Below are 18,237 nucleotides of genomic sequence, written 5' to 3' on the forward strand. Positions count from 1 at the left end.
CTTTTCCTCCGTTCATTTTGTGTCACTATTTTCTGTCGCTTTATGTGTTACTGGTTGGTTTGGTTATGGAAACAAAATCCTCATGATCATGAAACTGGACTTACCAGAGATCAGGAAAGACAAGATTTCCCAAATGTTGGACACGGATCACACGTGAAGTGTTGAATTTATGTCAGATAGACATCTTTCATTGTCTTGACCTAAGCACTGTTGATAGTTTCACTGATACAAAAGTGAGGAATGCAGTTTTTGTCCTGCTATTATTCTGTTCCTCTCTAGTTTTATCATACAGGGAAACAAATATGTTTACACACAAATTAGTCACATGTGGACAAATGCGCACAGAACATGGGTCACACAGGTAATCTTTTCAGATCTCTGGCAAAGTCAATTCCTTTGTGGTTGACAAACTGTTATCTGACAGCCTAGTCTCTGGTGGAGCGCAGCTTTATTGGATTTTAATAAGTGGGTTGTATTAGGTAAGAAGCTTAATTTCATTTTCTTCTTTCCAGGGAAATTGTATGTTTCCTTTATCTTTTTTAGTCATCGTTTCAACTTTCTTTTCCACTCAGAGCAAGCTTTTACAACTGGAGTTCATTTCTGTTTTGTTGGTTCTGAATTTTGTGCTACTTTTTGTGTCATTATATTGTATTATGTAATGGTATAGTTTTTTCCCCCCCAAAAATATTTTATTCTCTTCCTTAAAATAGTGAAAAAACTATGCCCATGTTATATGAACTCTGAAATATCCTTTCATCATCAATGGGGACTATGATTTATATATCTATTCAAGCATGCATATGTAACAATATAAATAGTCTGACCCTACTTCCCCAGACTGATCCTTGCATCATTTACAGTGGCTCATTTAAGAATCAATAGCAAAATAAATATGTAAATAAACAACAAGGCCTTTTCATACTCTGTCCTTAGGAAATTGGTTTTCAATGAAAACACATTCAGGTCCTGAGTGACTGTTGCATCAACAAATAGCTGTCTGTCCAGTGAAGTGAGACCTGAAGTTATTTCCCTGTCAGTCACTGAGGAAACACAATCTAATTCTAAAACTATTGGAGCCTGCCGTCTGTTAAGATAAGCAAAGACAATGTTTTTATCTAAATATACATAAAAGACAACTCTGACATTGTGGGGCCTTAGATGGCAATAGCGTGAGCAGATAGCTGAACATTTTAAATTACAGTTGTATGGCATAATATCAATACATTTTATAAACTCCTGGTCTAAATTTGTCAAACAGAAAGATATATTTTTCTGATTTTGCATTTTCCTCTGACGTTTCTGTTTACTTTGCAGTCAGATTATGCCGCACACATGTAGATTTGTCTATATTCCTAAATGAACCAAGGAAGGCATTTTCTTTCAACTATAACTTGTGACATAAACTAAAAAGACAGACACATTTTCCAAAGGGGCACCTTCAATCACTATTGTCCCTCAGTCTCATCGATGTCTTTGTTAAATGATTCTGGAACTTTGCTGGAATGTGAACAGTGAGTCAGTGTGTGTCGTTACCTTTAGATGTGGGTTCAGTGGAGGGCTTGGCTTACCACCGGGCTTGGGACACCCTGTACTGGACCAGCTCAACTACATCTACCATCACCAGACAAACTGTGGACCAGAAACGAACTGGCGCCTTTAGTAGGCAGGCTGTGGTCACTCTTTCAGAGGATGACCACCCACATGTCCTGGCCCTGGATGAGTGTCAAAAGTAAGTAGCTCTTCTTCATCACAAAATTTATTACTTTTTATCCAAACATACTCATCCATGGACATATTTATTGGGCGATACAGCTTCTGTTTTTATCTCCACCAGGGGTTATCATTCTGAAACATGGTATCTGTTTCTTCATTGTTATGCTGATGATGCTGTACTCTACGTATCTTTTCATCCACATTATCTTATTTGGTCTGAAATTAAATCAGTAAAAAGCTGTTCTATTTCATGCTCCATTTAAGCATTTAATAACATAAAATCACAGTATTTAAAGAATATTACAGAATAAAATACTCTGCTAAAACCCTGTTCACACCTGGTGTAAACATGCATCCAGGGCGGTCCAGTCACAAGTAGACAGGTCTCAGTCTGATTGCTCACGCCATTTTGGTTGGTCTACAATTTCACATTCACTTTAAAAGCATGGGACTTGAAATGATCATAAAAAAGAAGGTCCACTGTACCCTGTTAAGACCTGTTAAGAAACTAAACAAATTCAATTACTCTATGAGTAGGCTATGTGTAATTCCTCCATGGTATCATGCCTCCACTTCACTGTACAGCAGTGACATTACTGTGTGTATGGATGCTTCCAGGGTTCCAGGTATAATCTGAGCTCTGTGCAGGTCTCAAACATCAGGGGGCAGGTAAATAAATTAATAATGCCTTAACGCGTGTGCTTCCAGTGAGCGAGAGAGACTTCACTGCTCACTTCCAACGCTTTCAGCTCACTATGTTGCTAACAAGCACACTTTGAGACAGCAGCTGTTCCCACAATCTTCTACTGTGGCCCAAATGATAAGGGTGTTCATCTGCTAAAACAGTAGAGTGCAGAACTGAGATCCAGCCACAAGTGGTCACTTAGGACACGTGTTCTAACATTTTAATGGTGGGTGTGAGCAAGGCTTAGATTCAAAGAAGCAAGTGCATACTTTTTTATTTTTTGCTCTCGGATGGACAGCTGTAATGCGCTACTGTCAGCCTTTCCCAGGAAGTTTATAAATACACTTCACTTAATACCGAAGGTTGTTTCCAAAGTTTTAACTAGACCGCATTAGGGCTGTTCAAAAATCCATATCCTGGCCTCCTGTTAGTTGGAGGACAGATTTTAAGATCCTTGTACTTGTCCATAATTTTTTTCATGGACTGAACTGTTTGATGTGCTGCCAAGATTTGCCCAAGGTAGAACTCTCCCATACACAGACTGTTTTCTGCTCACTATATCCAAAATGGGACCATTTCTGTATGCATCCGTGAAACAAAAAATGTGTTAACGTTCGCATTTCTTTCCTTTAATCTTCTTCCTTTTTAGAATGGAAAATTACTTTACACCCATTTTATTTAGAGCATTATGATGGGATGAATGATTAATTATAAGCTTCTAAATTGGAAAGTATTTCAGGTGTAAGTGAAATGATCTGTTATAAACTGCACTCATAGCTTCTAGAATACTGGATGCAATGGTTTAATTTGTGCCTTCTGTTGTTCAACTGTATTCTTGGTACATAAAGGTGAAACTGCATTTAAAACATGTATTTTCATGAATATAAAAATGCTACTGTGAGCAAGTGCGAGTACCTTGCTCCTCGTGTTACACTAAATTAATTTCTTGACCTCAGGCCGCCCTTGGTTGGCAGCTTGGCACCATATCCATCCCACTCCAAAATCACTGTCTGATAATTAGAATTCAAACTCAGGTGATTCATTAGTAGCCCTTGGTTGTGACTTTTGACCTGAATCTTTATTATCTAACTCAAGTGCACTTCATTAAGGAATAAAGTAAGAGGCCAAGGCTTTTTTTTTTTACTATGTTGTAATGTATTCAATTTTTTCTGCCTTTTCTGCTGTAGATTTAAAATGCACATTGCCCATCATACAATGTTCATACGCATATGAACCAGGATATTAATCATTAATTTATTCATTGCTGCTATCATCAGTTTTTCCTATTTACACAGAAATTCACACAGAGAATATGGATAATGACCTTTATCTCGCAACCTGTGAAGCTAATCCGTTTTATCTAATTTATACAGAGCTACATTCTATCAGTGACAGACTGCTTTTGGTAAAAAAAAAGAAAAAGAAAAAAGGAAGCCAGTGAGGTCCTGACAGCTATGCGATGATGTTGATAATTGACTGACATGACTGCATGAACCTCTGGCACTTCAATTCATCGAAGAACAGTTTTCCCATTTCACTTCTCTGTGTTTTGTCTACATGGCAGAGAATTCCCTGAGTCACATCTTAGTACAGCAGCCATTATCTCTGATCCCTTATTCAATTTCAGATGACACGCATTTGTTTTTGTAGTTCTAGCTCTGCGGATGTACAAGGGAAGCAGAGCTCCTTTTAGAGAGGAAGGGAGTCTCTATCGATACTTGCAGATGGGGCTCAGACCACTTGCTGTCTGCTCATTTCTGTCCATTTTTACATTTTTTTTAGCCTGATGTTTTGGACAAACTGGAATGAGCAGAGGCCCAGCATCATGAGATCGACCTTAGCTGGCAAGAACATGAAGATCGTGATCAGCTCAGACATCTTGACGCCCAATGGACTGACCATTGACCACAAGGCAGAGAAGATCTACTTTTCAGATGGAAGCCTTGGCAAGATTGAAAGATGTGACTACGACGGGTCCAGCAGATATGTGAGTAGGAAAGAAATGAAAAAGAAAAATGAAAAAGAATTAAAATATAATTATTGTTGTTGCCGGTTTTAAGCCATGGATTTATTTATTTGTCAAATACCAATTATTAATTAACCACAGTGCTGGGATGGTTTGGTATCTTCTTTACATGCGGTGCTCCAGAGTGTGACTAGAGAGGCCGTAAAGCATTGTGCTGGATTCCTACAGCTACGAATACATGCATCTTGGAACATTTACCACCCACCTGCTCAGAGCAGGTCAACGGCTTGATGCAATTTTGCTCCAGAACATTTGGATCTCTTTGGTCATTCATATTACCTTGTCTTTCTACATGTATTATACATTATTTAACTGTGATCATACACACAAAAAATCTTTATGCTATTCATTTTGACCAGAGAGAATAAAAAAATGAGTCACTCAGCTCTGTAATCCACGTTACCAAAGGCCTTTAATTAACTTTGACGAGTGTGGCAGTAGCTATCACATCCACCTGTAGTCTCTACAAGAAGCAATGTCTCACCCTGTCAAACAAAAATGATCCCACTGAATAAATTGTACTCGTCAAGACTATTGCAAAATTAACACTGGGACATGCAAATCAAACTCGTAATTCAATTTAATCATTCTACTGTTTCTCCACCAAAGCAGCAGGCCTGTTGGAGACTGACACATTGGAAACAGTCCACACAGAACAATATATTCCTGTCTGTCCTGTCCCACTATTTCCATCCACAACTGTAGGTGACAACGGATGTGCGCTCAGTTTTTTTTTTTTTTTTTTTTTTTTTTTTAAGGATTGTGCCAAAGTAGCGAGTGAAGCTCCATATTTTAAATTACAAGCGGTGACAAGTACCTGCGATCACCAGTGTCCTGAGATTGAAATCATTGACATGACATTAGTGAATAGAAATCAGGAAACTATTCACCAGACTGAGATCATTTGCGACACTTAAGTTGATGAAAAACAGTGATACATAACAGTTCATTGCACCATATTTGTGCTGCTGTGTTCATATTTGTATTCTCTTTGTAATCTCAGAGAGCAAATCTACCCAGAAAACATTTACTTGTGTTACAATGGGGAAAGTCGCCATTATATTAAATACAAGTAGTGATACTGTGTTGTATACTTTCTGACCCTCCTTTTCTCAAGAAATCCGCTGTTGTACCAGCTGTAGTATCCCAAAAGAATGTAGAACTTAACCGACATATAGCACATATTCACAGACAGAATGTCACATTGTCCTTTTCTGATGAAAGTTTTTTCACCTCCCATCTAATCTCTCATTTCAAATGAGCTCCTAGAACAAGATCCTCCACAGGGCGGATGAGATTTGAAACACGTCTGTCTTTTTTCATCTCTGAGGGTACAGATGGTTTCCCTAATCAGAGAAGCCATTCCTTGCTAAAGTAAATAAAACTCAGATGGGAGTTAATGCTTTGTGAATGGAAGTTTCATGCATAATTTATAAAATTCAGACTGGTGCGTACCAGCTGTGTCCGCGGTGAGCAGAGGATTACAGAGCAAGATGGTCTATTTTGCTGTGGATTTCAATTTTTGGTTGACATGACCTTTGCAGCTCAGCACCTTGGCCCATCTCAATTAGTTACCCATATGTTTGATGAGCTTGGTCAATAGGCTCAGAAAGTCTTCACCTCTGGGTCCCTGCCTGCCCTTGTTGCAGTCTAGTCCTGCTAATGAAGGCTTTGCAGAGAGACTGCCCTGGGCACAGATTCTCCATCCCCATTAAAAAGTGCAAATTAAACAAAGATTGCTGACTGTCAAGTTACACACGTCCTCAAACTGTATTTGTAAAAAAAAAAAATGTCCACTATATACAAGAATTTCAATGTATTGGTTCATGTGGCATTGATATTTTTTTTTTAATTATTTAAAAAAAAAAAGCCACCAAGGGCTGCATTATTAAATTTTGGAATCAGGAATAGTGAAGGTCATACAACAAGCATGATGAAGGACATTAGAAAGCACTAGTTTTGTAATGAGACCCATGAATGCACACTTTCATGATGGTGGAGTATCCTTGAGGGTTCATACTCATCTTCATTGCAGAAGTGTCATTACAGCCTGCCAGTGTGGTTGCCAAGAAGAATAAGAGCTGTAGCATGGCCCTCTCTTCAGTGCCGTTTTGAAGGTGTAGACCCCTTTCATTAACGATGGTTGTGCTTCACAAAAGGCAACGGGGTATAAGGTCAGCATGTATAGCTGTAAAAACACTTTTAAATTGAAAGCTGTCTGCTTCAAATCATTTGAGTTCAAGGACAGCAGTGTTTTGTCTCGGCATGCATGTTAAACGCACACTTATTAAAGAAATCAATGAGGAGTTTGTCTACAGCAGTTTTATTGATGTAACTGTCTACATCTACAAAGACATTAATATTCCACTAATAATTAGAAGAATAATTCGGTAAGGAAAAAAAGTCTGTCAGATTTAGAAGGGTGGTGTGAATCTTTTGATCTGTAGGAAAGCGTAGGAAAATATTAGTGTTCAGTATCTATGTAAATACTTAAGCCTATACAATACATTCTGTCTGTGCACGTTTGCCCCACGTAGGGTACATGTCAGGTGATGTGACAAATGTCTGGTAGGGACAGAACATGAAGAGATGGCACAACAATGAGTCGTTCAAATGAGTGTTTGAAAAGATTAGTGGAGCCAGAATCAATGCAGATGTAGGTCATCATCTTCTATTGAAATATTTCAATGCTGGAAAAAAAAAAAAATCTACTTCAACTCAATAGTGGGCTAAACCAGTCTGCGCAAGTTTTGTTCTGTCTGCTGCTTTGGAGAATGTAAGCACATCACTGTATTTCCCCCCCTTGGCATTTTTTCATTTTTTTTTTTTTTTACCCTCACAAGCTTGGAATTAAAACTGACTGTTTGAGGGATTGCATTTCATTTACAGAACATGCCTACAACTCCAACTTTGGATCACTGCGATTGTTTTTATTGTGCAGCAAACAAAAAATAGGACAAAATAACAGAAAACTTGCATATGTGCATAACTCTGAAGTCAGTACTTTGCCCATTTCTCAGAACGAAACTGCTCTGTCAAGTTGGATGGGTTCAGCTGGTGAACAGCCATCTTCAAGTCTGACCACAGATTCTCAAATGGATTGAGGTCTGGGCTTTGACTGGGTCATTCCAACACATTTCAATGTTTCCCTTTAATCCAATGGAGTGATGACTCATTGATAATTCTAACCAGTTCCCCGGCCCCTGCTGCTGAAAAACATCCCCCAGCATGATGCTGCCACGCCATGTTTTGCTGTGGGGATGGTGTTCCAGACATAGTGTTTTCCTTTGTAGCTGAGAAGTTCAGTTTTAGTCTCATCTGACCAGAGCACCTTCCTCCATATATTCAAGAAGCCTCCCGCCTTTTGGCAAACTCAGAATGTTCCTTCCTATTTTTATTTTTAAGTAATGTCTTTTTTTCTTTGCCACTTTAGCTTAAAGCACAGCTTTGTGGAGTGTATGGCTTATGGACAGATACTTCAGTCTCTGCTTAGGAACTCTCTTTGCAGCTCCTTCAGGGTTACCTTTGGTCTCTGCGCTGCCTCTCTGATTTATGCCTGGTCCATGAGCTCTGGTGGGCGGCCCTCTCTTGGCAGTTTTTTTGTGGTACCATGTTCTTTTCATTTGATGATGATGGATTTGATGGTGCTCCGAGGGAACATCAAAGATATCTTTTTTTTTTTTTTTTTTTTTTTTTTTCTATAACCCAACCCTGAATTGTACTTCTCAACAAATTTGACTTGTGTGCGGAGCTCCTTGGTCTTCATGGTGTGGTTTGGTTAGTGGTGCCTCTTGTTTGGTAGTGTTGCAGCCTTTTTTAGAAAAGTTGTTTATATATATATTGACAGATCATGTGACACTAAGATTGCACACAGGTGGACTTTATTTCACTGATAATGTGGTTTCTGAATGTAACTGGTTGCACCAGAATGTTTTAGGGGCTTCATAGCAAACTGAGTGTGTACACATGGCAATTTTTTTATTTTAGATGTTTTTTTGTCATTCTCTTCAACAACTAACTAACTATTTCTGCATAGAAAATTCAGATTAAAAAACACAACACGTTGTAATGTAATAAAATATGTAAAAAGCCAACAGGCATGAATAATTTTGCAAGGCATTGTAAACAAAAAAAATGAAAAAAAATGTTAGAATTGGAATCTCTAATCAGAATGGTTTCAGGCAGGATAAAGTAAATGTAGCCAGTGCTGAAAAGATAGATGCTGTGTGAACTACTTTTTAATAAAAATATGACTTCATCAGGAAACTAATGGGTTGCTGACTGTAAACCTGATGTCTCCCAAATCTAATTTCCTATCAATATGTTCCAACACCCCACCCCATCTGGCATTTATCTCTCTTTCTCTCCTTGTCTCTCACTTGCCTGATGGCCAGTTGTTACTTCCACACGCTGGGCTCCTTTAATCAACACCTGTCCTATTAATCCCAGTATGGCACGGGGCTAATGTGATGTCGCTTACAAGCCTGTCCCACTAATGGCTTAGACTACAGAGCCGCTGGAGTCCCTGATTCCCCCACACAAGTGTGGAGAGTCCCAGAAGGAGGCATCTGATGGATTCATACCTCCCGCTCAATGGCACTGTCATTTACTCTCCCAACATCTGGGTTAAGCAGTCAAGCGGGCGGCAGGGGTGATTTGTTGATTAATGAGCGGAAATATTTTCCTTTGCATTTATTCCCGAGGCCGTAGTCAACTCCAGTCGTCTCCAGTCAGGAAAGATGTTTGTGAGAATGTATGTTATTTGCTATGGTTGCAATTCCAGCATATAGATTAAGACCTAACAGCATTGCTGTGCTCTACAATTTTTAGGTCATAGTCAAATCAGGATCTGGAAACATCTATGGACTTGCCATCTATGCAGATTTCATCTACTGGTCAGATTGGGCCCGGAGGTCTGTGCTGCGATCCAACAAGTACACAGGTGGTGACACCAAGGTACTCCGAGCAGATATACCCCATCAGCCAATGGGAATTATAGCTGTGGCAGAAGACACCAACAACTGTGAGTATTTACACAGCTGGAGGAGAGCCAAATTTATCACCAGTGTATTGTGTCGGCAAATGTTTGCGCATTACGTGGTTTGCAGGTGCCCGGTTGCTCCACGTGCGCACGTGGGCAAGGGTTTACGCGCTCGCATATTCATTATGTTAGTGCGGTTTAAAAATAACCATGTAGATGCAGCATTTTCTTTCCGCTGTAGCAATATGAGAATATTACAGGAAAATGTGTTTATCAGTGTCACTTTTTGCAGGGCCCGATTCAGTTTCATCCCCCACTGACTTGACACGTTTTCATCGGTACAGCCTTTGAGGGAGCAATAAAGCTACATTCTAGCCACTATCGACAAGAGGAAAACATACTGTATCAGCAGATATTTTAGCTGCGTTATTTGTGTGTTTATAATAACAAAACACCATGGCAAAGTTTCTAGGACAGTTCTATTTTTCTTAGTTTCATTAGTTTTCATCAATTTTTATGTTGAGAACCAAAGGATTTGTGTTTAAACTAAAAATACATTTTAAACGTGACTTACAATGTTTTACTAAGACATAGAGGGAACTGCATATTTGAATTAAGATAATTAAAAGTTCTTCTGAAAGTTTTAAACACACATTCTACACAGGTACCAGCCGGTTACCACCTAATAGCAACTTATTTAAAAGGCCAGCTTATTTGATGTGCAAAACAGCAAGGTTGATAAATGAAAGTGGTCTTATTTAGAATAGCTAGAAACTTGAGCCTCAGTGGTAATTAATAAAAAAGGTAGCTTATGTTGTAGAGGGAGTCTCTTAAGTGTCGTATAAAGTTTAATTTCCAAGTAGGACAAAGGGATATGGGCTAAAGTGTATCCCGCTCCCTGGACTTGGATGGAGTCAAACTTTTTTCTTATTTATCTTCTCCATATTCCCGTGACCTGCGCAAACGCAGCTCCAAGTCTCTAGGATGATCCGCAGCTTCGACGAGCAAAGGTGGATCTGAAAATGGTTTTATCATTTTTGGTATTTACATTAACTTCCCTTTGCATTTTCCCTATCATGGCCCAGGGTGCCCTGACTGTAAGTAATCCTACCTGAGCTGCGGAACAGATGAATGTTTTCTTCTCCTATGAATAAATACTGATGTCTGGAGGGCAGATAGTAACAGAGAGTCTCCAGTGGAAACGTACAGTTTGTCTTTAAACATTTGCGCTTGCTACTTGATATTTGATTTCTCTTTGTTCCAAGCTTCTTTTACACATTTTTTTTTTCATTTCTTCCATGTTATGGATGCAGTTTGTTCATCGTACCTGGAATGAATTTACATTAGAACATTTATATTATCAGCAAAGGTGGTGTCTGGGCCTCGGGTGCAAAAGGCAACTGGCTATTTAAGGGAAAAACGATTCACTTAAATGAAAAGAAACATAATGTATTGGGAATACAAAAATGTGTCAAGCAGAATGGTAAGTTACAGGAATATTGAAAATCTCCGAGTGCTTAGATCTAAAGCAAAAACTGTGTTTGTCTCTGCTGATTTATTTATTTTTTTAATCAGTCCTGTTTGGTTGCTACTGAAGGTGAGCTGTCCCCGTGTCGGCACATGAATGGAGGCTGCGGTGACCTTTGTCTCCTGACCCCACATGGCAGGGTCAACTGCACTTGCCGTGGAGAGCGGGTGCTATTAGACGACAGCAGATGTGTGTGTAAGTCATGCGACGCTCCGGATTTAATAATAGTAGGACGGCTCACTAACCTTTCAAACATTCTTGCCAAAAGGCATCGATTTGAAAGACAGCCTTTATAGATTTTTTTGTATTGTCTACATTTATATTCATAATGTCTCTGGTTTCTGGCTGTTATTTTTTATGCATATAATTTTGTACTGTTTACGCTGAACCTTTGATATCTTTGCATTGATTTCTTGGTACATAACTACGCACAAACGAGCCAGACCAGATGCCCGTTTCTTCCTCTGTGACTAAGCAGTAGGCCTGTAATTACTCCTGCAGTCGCAGTCAATACCGTTCAAGAATATAGCAACAAATAAAGGAATGTTGCTGACTGCAGAAAATAGAGTGGAAAATGAGTGGGATGTTTTTGCCGCGGTTACCTGTCTAAAGTAACTGTCTAAAGTCGAAAGCTTTGCGGTGCTGTGTTGCTTCCTAATTTGACATCGCTGCTTGAATTTGAAATGTGGCGTGATGGCAGACCATATGGTGGGAGGAGCTGTTCAAACGGGGGAAGTTTGGCCAGGCTGAACATGGCAAGTGACTCAGAGCTTGGTTCTAGCTTGAATGTCATGGCGGAGGATGGCAGGATTTTTACAACAACCTTATTCCACTCATCACTGGAACAGGAATAATTTAGTATTTTTAACATATTTGAAGCTGCAGGTTGCACTGCAGAAAGAGAGAGAGAGTCAAATCAAAGCCCATTAGGTTATTGTTGGAATTTAAATTGTGCCCTCTGTACAATATTGGCATGTGTTATTGTATCAGTGTGCAATTGCAGGTTAAATAGGAATCAGCGGCCATTAACAGAGTTATTGAATGCTGATATCGGATTTAGCAACAGTACGGTCCATTATCTGTTGGCTCTGAGTTCCCTCTCAGTTTAACAGCTTGTATGAACTTTTTTTCATTAACATTTTGACAGTTAACACTGTCTTCCTCTGCAGCAGAGAATTCCTCCTGTAACATCTACACTGAGTTTGAGTGTGGGAATGGAGAGTGCATAAACTACCAGCTGACCTGTGACGGAATAGCCCACTGCAAAGATAAATCGGATGAGAAGATGCAGTACTGTGGTAAGGCTCGCCTCTGTTTAGGAATCCTTGTGGAAAGACATAAAAGCATTGATATATTTGTGGTATTCAAATAGCGCTTGTTATTTTCTAACATATTCATGCAAGCGACTGTGTTCAGACAACAGGAGCTGTCGGAAGGGTTTCAGGCCCTGCTACAACCAGCGGTGTGTGGCCAGCAGTCGCTTCTGTGACGGGATCGATGACTGTGGGGATCATTCTGATGAAGCTTTCTGTAGCAGTGAGTCACAGCCGTTTGATCTCCTGCTTCCAGAAAAAAAAAAAAAAAAATCCAGCCACATTAATGCTTTGATTCATTCTGCGCGTTTGGACACATGCTGTGCTAAGCCGTCACCGTAATTAGCCTCAAGATCATAAGGAGTACACAAAGTCAAGGAGGCTTCCAACCCTTCCAATAAAAATGTGCTTCCGGTACCCTGGATACTATTTAATTTCATGCAAGCATGGTCGGAATCAATTTTAGTTTTGATAGTATTTGTGCTATGAGTTTGCAGTTGTGTTGCCAGCCATGCTGTGATTGATGTTAGTTGGGAAATGTTAAGGACTATAGATCATTACTCAACCCACTGAGCCCACGAGGAGACAGCAGTAGGTTCATAATTAATATGGACCTTCCAGCTCAGCAGTGTGCGATTTCAGGAAGAAGTTTGTCTCACCACGGTGTGTCACATCATTGCTTATATTTTCTTTTTAATTGGATATTAACAATAACTTTCACCATTAGATTTAATTAGTGTTAGTAAGTTCAATGTAGATAAAAATAAAAAAAATAAAAATGACCCCAAAGCACAGTTGGTAAATAAATAAGAAAACCAAGTATCCCCTGAGATTCCACATATGAGTGACTACCTCTCAGTCCCGGGTGATCTGACTACACTTGTAGTTAATAGTGGCGACCTTTTTCCATTAGTCTGTGACCAGCTGTGACCTGTTGAATGCACGGAAACACAGTGAATAGATTTAGTTACCTCTCTGAGAAGTTGCAGGAGTGCAACCGTCACCTGCAAATAGACTGGGATTGCCGGACCACTCTTGAATTAGCTGGGAGTTAGGCAGAGTCACAGATTCCCAAGATGGCGACAGCTCGAATCTCCCACCCTGGCCTTCACAACAGTTTTTCTGGAATCCTATGATTGACGAAATGGAGACTTTGTCCATCTTTATATGTGGGCAATGACTGTATATCTTAAATCTAGCATACAGCTTTTTTGCTTATCTGCAATCACCACTGCATGCTTGATTGACTCCAGACCACAAAATGCACATTAGTCACATTATATTGATAAAGCAAGCCTGGCGTAGCCACACTCAGTCCTCATCAGAATATGAATCTAGGGTTACACAGAGAAAGCTTATACGGAGAAAACAAAAACCTCTGCACGTAAACGTATGGTCCTACAACCAATCAGAGCCATTTTGTTGTCAACTCATTCAACTCAATGGCTTTAGATGACAGGTATGACTGACGCTGTTACTCTTCTTCCATCTTCCATCAACGCATTAAGCTTACAAAAAGGAACAACTCAACAGCAGAGCAAATCCAGGCCGGCATTCTAAACAAAATGTTTGTGGGCAGAGAAACTTTTAGGCTGGCCTCCAGAATACCAGTGAAATGTCTTTCAACCCATCAGCCATCATACGTGACGATTTAGCATTCTGTCTTCACATCCAGACATAATATTACAGTGGAAGTCATTTAATGCCGCATACTCTTCACCACAGGCACAAAGTTCACAATAATGTAAATATTCAAAACCTACAGGTCTTGCACTGGTAGGTTCATCCTGGCATCACCTTATCAGTAAATAGATACTGAAATAACAGGCATTTATTTAAATGAGAGTCGTCAAACTTGACGCTGCAAGTGTTATTTGTCCCAGGAGCCTTAATGGTATTCAGACAGCTTTTACAGCGCCGCCAAACCTCGCCGATACTGACACTGATGAAAATACCTTTTTCTCTCCGTCTGTCAGTTTTCATGCTGGAGCTAATTTTCACTACTCCCAGAAAGAGTTTCTAAGTATTATCATGAGCTGCACCTGTAACTCTCGCTGCTGTTCCTGTTCTGTTATCTTTTTGAAATGCTAATTCTGTCTCCCAGATGTCACATGTGGCTCATCAGAATCATCTTGCAAAGACGGGAGCTGCGTACCGAGCTCAGCCTGGTGTAACCAGGTCATCGACTGTGCCGACGCGTCTGACGAAAAGAGCTGCAGTAAGTCCTTCAGCACTCAGATTTGAGATGAAAATGTACACAAGGGTGTATCTTTTGCAGATAAGACGGACGCTTGCCCTCGCCGGACAATTATTGTGGTGCTGTGTTTTGTATTCAGACCACAGCGACTGCTCTCACTTTTACAAGCTGGGGGTGAAAGAAAAAGATTTCATCAGCTGCAACTCCACCTCGCTGTGCATCCACCCCTCATGGATCTGCGACGGTGCAAATGACTGTGGAGACTATGCTGACGAGACCAACTGCCAGGGTGAGTGGCAGCACAAAAGCACAAAGACACGTGTTCTGTCTGCACATTCAGGGGCAGGTCAAGGAAGCAGACCTGAGTTAGAGAAAACTTCAGACATAGATTTTCAGAGGCGATTACGACAGTGGGATAAGAGATTCAGATTGAGCCTAGCAAGAGATAATGACCCAATCACTGCCGATGCCCAGAGGGCTAACTTGTTGTTTGTCCCAGTTTCCCATGGGCAGAAGTGCGAGGAGGGCCACTTTGCTTGTCCAAGTGGGAACTGCATTTCTAGCGTGTGGCTGTGCGACGGCCAAAAGGACTGCGAGGATGGAGCAGATGAATTTCAATGTGGTAAGCCAAACAAATCTTACTTGTCGTTCCACACAGTACACTGAAACAAAACGTGATATTTGTTGCTGTTCAAAAGATGGTCAGTAGCTGGAAAGACGTTTGTTTTCTATTATTAAGAAGCAGTTTGTTGTAATCTTTTTGTCACTTAAATAGATCCAAGCCTGCAAGGAATATTACATAAAATATATTAGGACGAGGTTGAAAGACAAGAGATGATTGTTTATCACGCCATAAGGCAATTTCTCCTCACTTTGTTTTGCTTCCCGTTATTGTGTGTTTGGGATGTCTCAAGTGGGTGTTGCTGCTCGTTTGAAAGTCTAATTTCGACCCTGAATCCAGAGCGAGGCTGTTGAGGACACACATTTTTCTCCCTTCTCTCTTTGAATTAGAATATACAGCACTTCCAGTGTGACAATTAATTAATGAGCCATCAGTCACTGGAATGGTTACACCAGAAAGCCGTGACATATGAAGGGATTACGCAGTACAATGCCACTCCTCTGCCCCCCTCACTGCAGGCGGCAAGAGCATTTTTTTCACTTATGCTCCGATGCATGCATCGCAGAAGTGTTCGCAGGACTTACTGTGACAAAGTCAAGCTCTTTCCAATTAAACAGGAGGAGCGTAATCAAGTTGCGGCATGGTTTAATTTGTACTCACAACTAGAAAGCTCGCACGCAGAAGCTCACATGCCCGTTCATGATGACACACGTGTGTACTTTTGTGTTGCTTTTGGTCTCAAAGAAAAATGAAGGTAAAGAAAGAAGCTCTTGAGCTCCACCACGCCATGCATATAGTGTAATTGGATCTGATTAATTAGTCTACGCTGTAACGCTCGCTGTCTGTATTTGAATTGTCGGCCTATTTTATCGCCTACGCCGTAGTCTGCCTGCATGCTAGCCTAGTTAAAGTCTAAAAAGTCATTAAGCGGTCGGCAGTTAATGCCGTCACTTGCATTGAGGCCATTAAAGGCTGCGCTGGATTTTCTGTACGGTAAAAGAGAAGGCTTTCAATTTGCATTCATCTATGACCCTTCAACAGAGGCGAGCGCTTTCACAACTACAGATGCAATGTCTGAGGGGAAATATATCTACTAGTGGGACTGCTGTAAAATGTGGTGCTCCTCAAGAGGATGGGTTTTAATGACTCTGAAGATCTCTTGGCTTCCCCCTCTAGTGCCACCACAAAGTTGACTTTCGCCATCCCCAAACGTTTTGAACCGCCTCCACGTGCCTCCAAATCAGTCGAACATCTCAACATTTACTGAACATATTATGTTGGCGATTCACAAAAATGTGTCCCGGGGTGATCCCCTGACCTTTTTGTCTAACAGTACGCGCAGGTTGACATTTTGTCTTTGCACCCAGTACTTTTGTCTGTAAGAAAATACCTTAAAATCTGAACCCAAAACATTATTAGCTTATGCCGTGCTAAACTGAAATGTTTAACATGCTCCTTTGACATGCTGCATTTAGCTCAAAGCACTGATGTACAGCATGTAGATTTTAGGTTTTCATTTTTTTTTTATATTTATTTGACTCCGTATCTTTTTAGGCTGATGACATAATTAAGAATAACACAAATAAAATGTCTTATACCAGTATGAGTTTTAGATTATTCCAAACTGGTTTCCTCTTTTCATATAAACACGTTATTTACATTATTTACTTTTAGATTAGATTGCGTCTAATAACCTTCAGTCCACGTGATTTATTTCAAATTCACTATGAATGTTTTTAGAGATATGCGTAAGACATGAACGCCATTTCTATTCCCTTTATCTAGAAACGTTGCTCTGGTCTTTGTAACATCCCATGCTTCAAATGTGCACATATCAGAGCTCATGTGAATTATGTCATCAGTTCTGAATAGCATTACCAGGACAAATGGACAATTTTCCCATTCCTCCGAGTTAATTAACATATATAAAGCCCCACTGACTGATAATCTCACTGCAATGGCAGTGTGTTTGAGGGAAATGGCATTGCATTTCAGAAATTACACATCTGATTAGATGAAATAGTCATGTGTCACTTCACGAGCATAATGCCCTTTTCTTCTATGTGAAACACCATTGAAAATGATGCATGAAAGACTTTCTTTGATACATGTAATGTGCTGCAGACCTACTATTTTCTTACAGACTTGGATCAGCTGTTCGCATTTGAAGTGCAAATTTGGTATCATGAACAGAAACTTGGGACAATCACGATATTCCGATTTAGCCATTTAATGTTTATGTCACCCTTATCTTATATCGTAGTATACATGAAAGTGGGCTGGTGTGCGAAGCCGGACAGAGTGGAAAGCAACGCAGTGTGACAGACATCCCCATCTCATCTCTACCCCCCACCCTTAGCTGGATCCATAATTCCCTGTACCGTGGTCTGAACCTGGAGCACACATCCCCTTCCTTCCCTCGAAATCTTATCAAAGCTCTGTCAGGCTCTGGCCCAGGCTGACATCTGAGAAAATGAGACGTAGAACAGTTCCCCGGGGAGAGTAGGTGGCTCAGTGACACAAATTCAACACAGCTTATGAATTTATCCACAATGGCTTTCACGCAGTGATCAGCTGAGTGCTCTCTTAGCTGGTGCCCATTTCCTGTCACCTTCAGAACCTTCACCTTTTAATAATAATAAAAAAGAAATAGAAAATTAATCTCATTCAATACATTTCAATTCTGATTTGATTTTATGCTTAACTATGTGTTCAGCTGATTTTATTTTAGCTGTGCATCAGAAAAATACACGCAACCCATGGGCCGAGCGGGCCCACTTGTTGTGTTTTGATTATAAATGCTCTGCCCCCCCTGTAGGGTATGGTGCGTTTGTGGTTGTTTCCCCTTCCTTTTGTTTTATTTATGGCACAAGACTATGCTTATGCAGGAGAAATTGTTGAGAGTGATTAGTTTCGCCAGAAAGAGTGATTCCTCTGCTCCTTAGCTCTTTAGAAAATTTAATCTGTTATCAATTTCAAATGCTAATATATTCCAAAACTGTGTTTATGCATAAGTGTGTACATTTCTTCATATTGTCTCACTTGTCTTAATCAATGCACCTTAAAATACAGAGGACTTTTCTTATGGAACAATATACCTGCATCTCTAAAATCTTCGCCGTCATTGTTGCATTTTATATTGTCATAATGAATTTTTGTCAGTGCCTTTTAT

At 40.1% G+C, this 18,237-nt stretch overlaps 1 protein-coding gene across 7 annotated transcripts in view; it reads left to right on the forward strand.

The window, feature by feature from the left end:
- The window catches only part of lrp1bb (low density lipoprotein receptor-related protein 1Bb), a 262,735-nt gene that overhangs the window by 189,918 nt on the left and 54,580 nt on the right, over positions 1-18,237 (forward strand). For all 7 annotated transcript variants that reach the window (XM_047600953.1, XM_047600957.1, XM_047600958.1 and 4 more), the window contains exons 42-50: positions 1,540-1,729; positions 4,181-4,385; positions 9,255-9,447; positions 11,003-11,128; positions 12,103-12,231; positions 12,350-12,469; positions 14,351-14,464; positions 14,583-14,732; positions 14,943-15,065. In XM_047600953.1, coding sequence (XP_047456909.1) covers positions 1,540-1,729; positions 4,181-4,385; positions 9,255-9,447; positions 11,003-11,128; positions 12,103-12,231; positions 12,350-12,469; positions 14,351-14,464; positions 14,583-14,732; positions 14,943-15,065 — 1,350 coding nt within the window. The remainder of the gene's footprint in view (positions 1-1,539; positions 1,730-4,180; positions 4,386-9,254; positions 9,448-11,002; positions 11,129-12,102; positions 12,232-12,349; positions 12,470-14,350; positions 14,465-14,582; positions 14,733-14,942; positions 15,066-18,237) is intronic.

The sequence above is a fragment of the Mugil cephalus genome, chromosome 12 (assembly GCF_022458985.1).
Source record: "Mugil cephalus isolate CIBA_MC_2020 chromosome 12, CIBA_Mcephalus_1.1, whole genome shotgun sequence".
In the NCBI taxonomy this organism is placed as follows: Eukaryota; Metazoa; Chordata; class Actinopteri; order Mugiliformes; family Mugilidae; genus Mugil; species Mugil cephalus.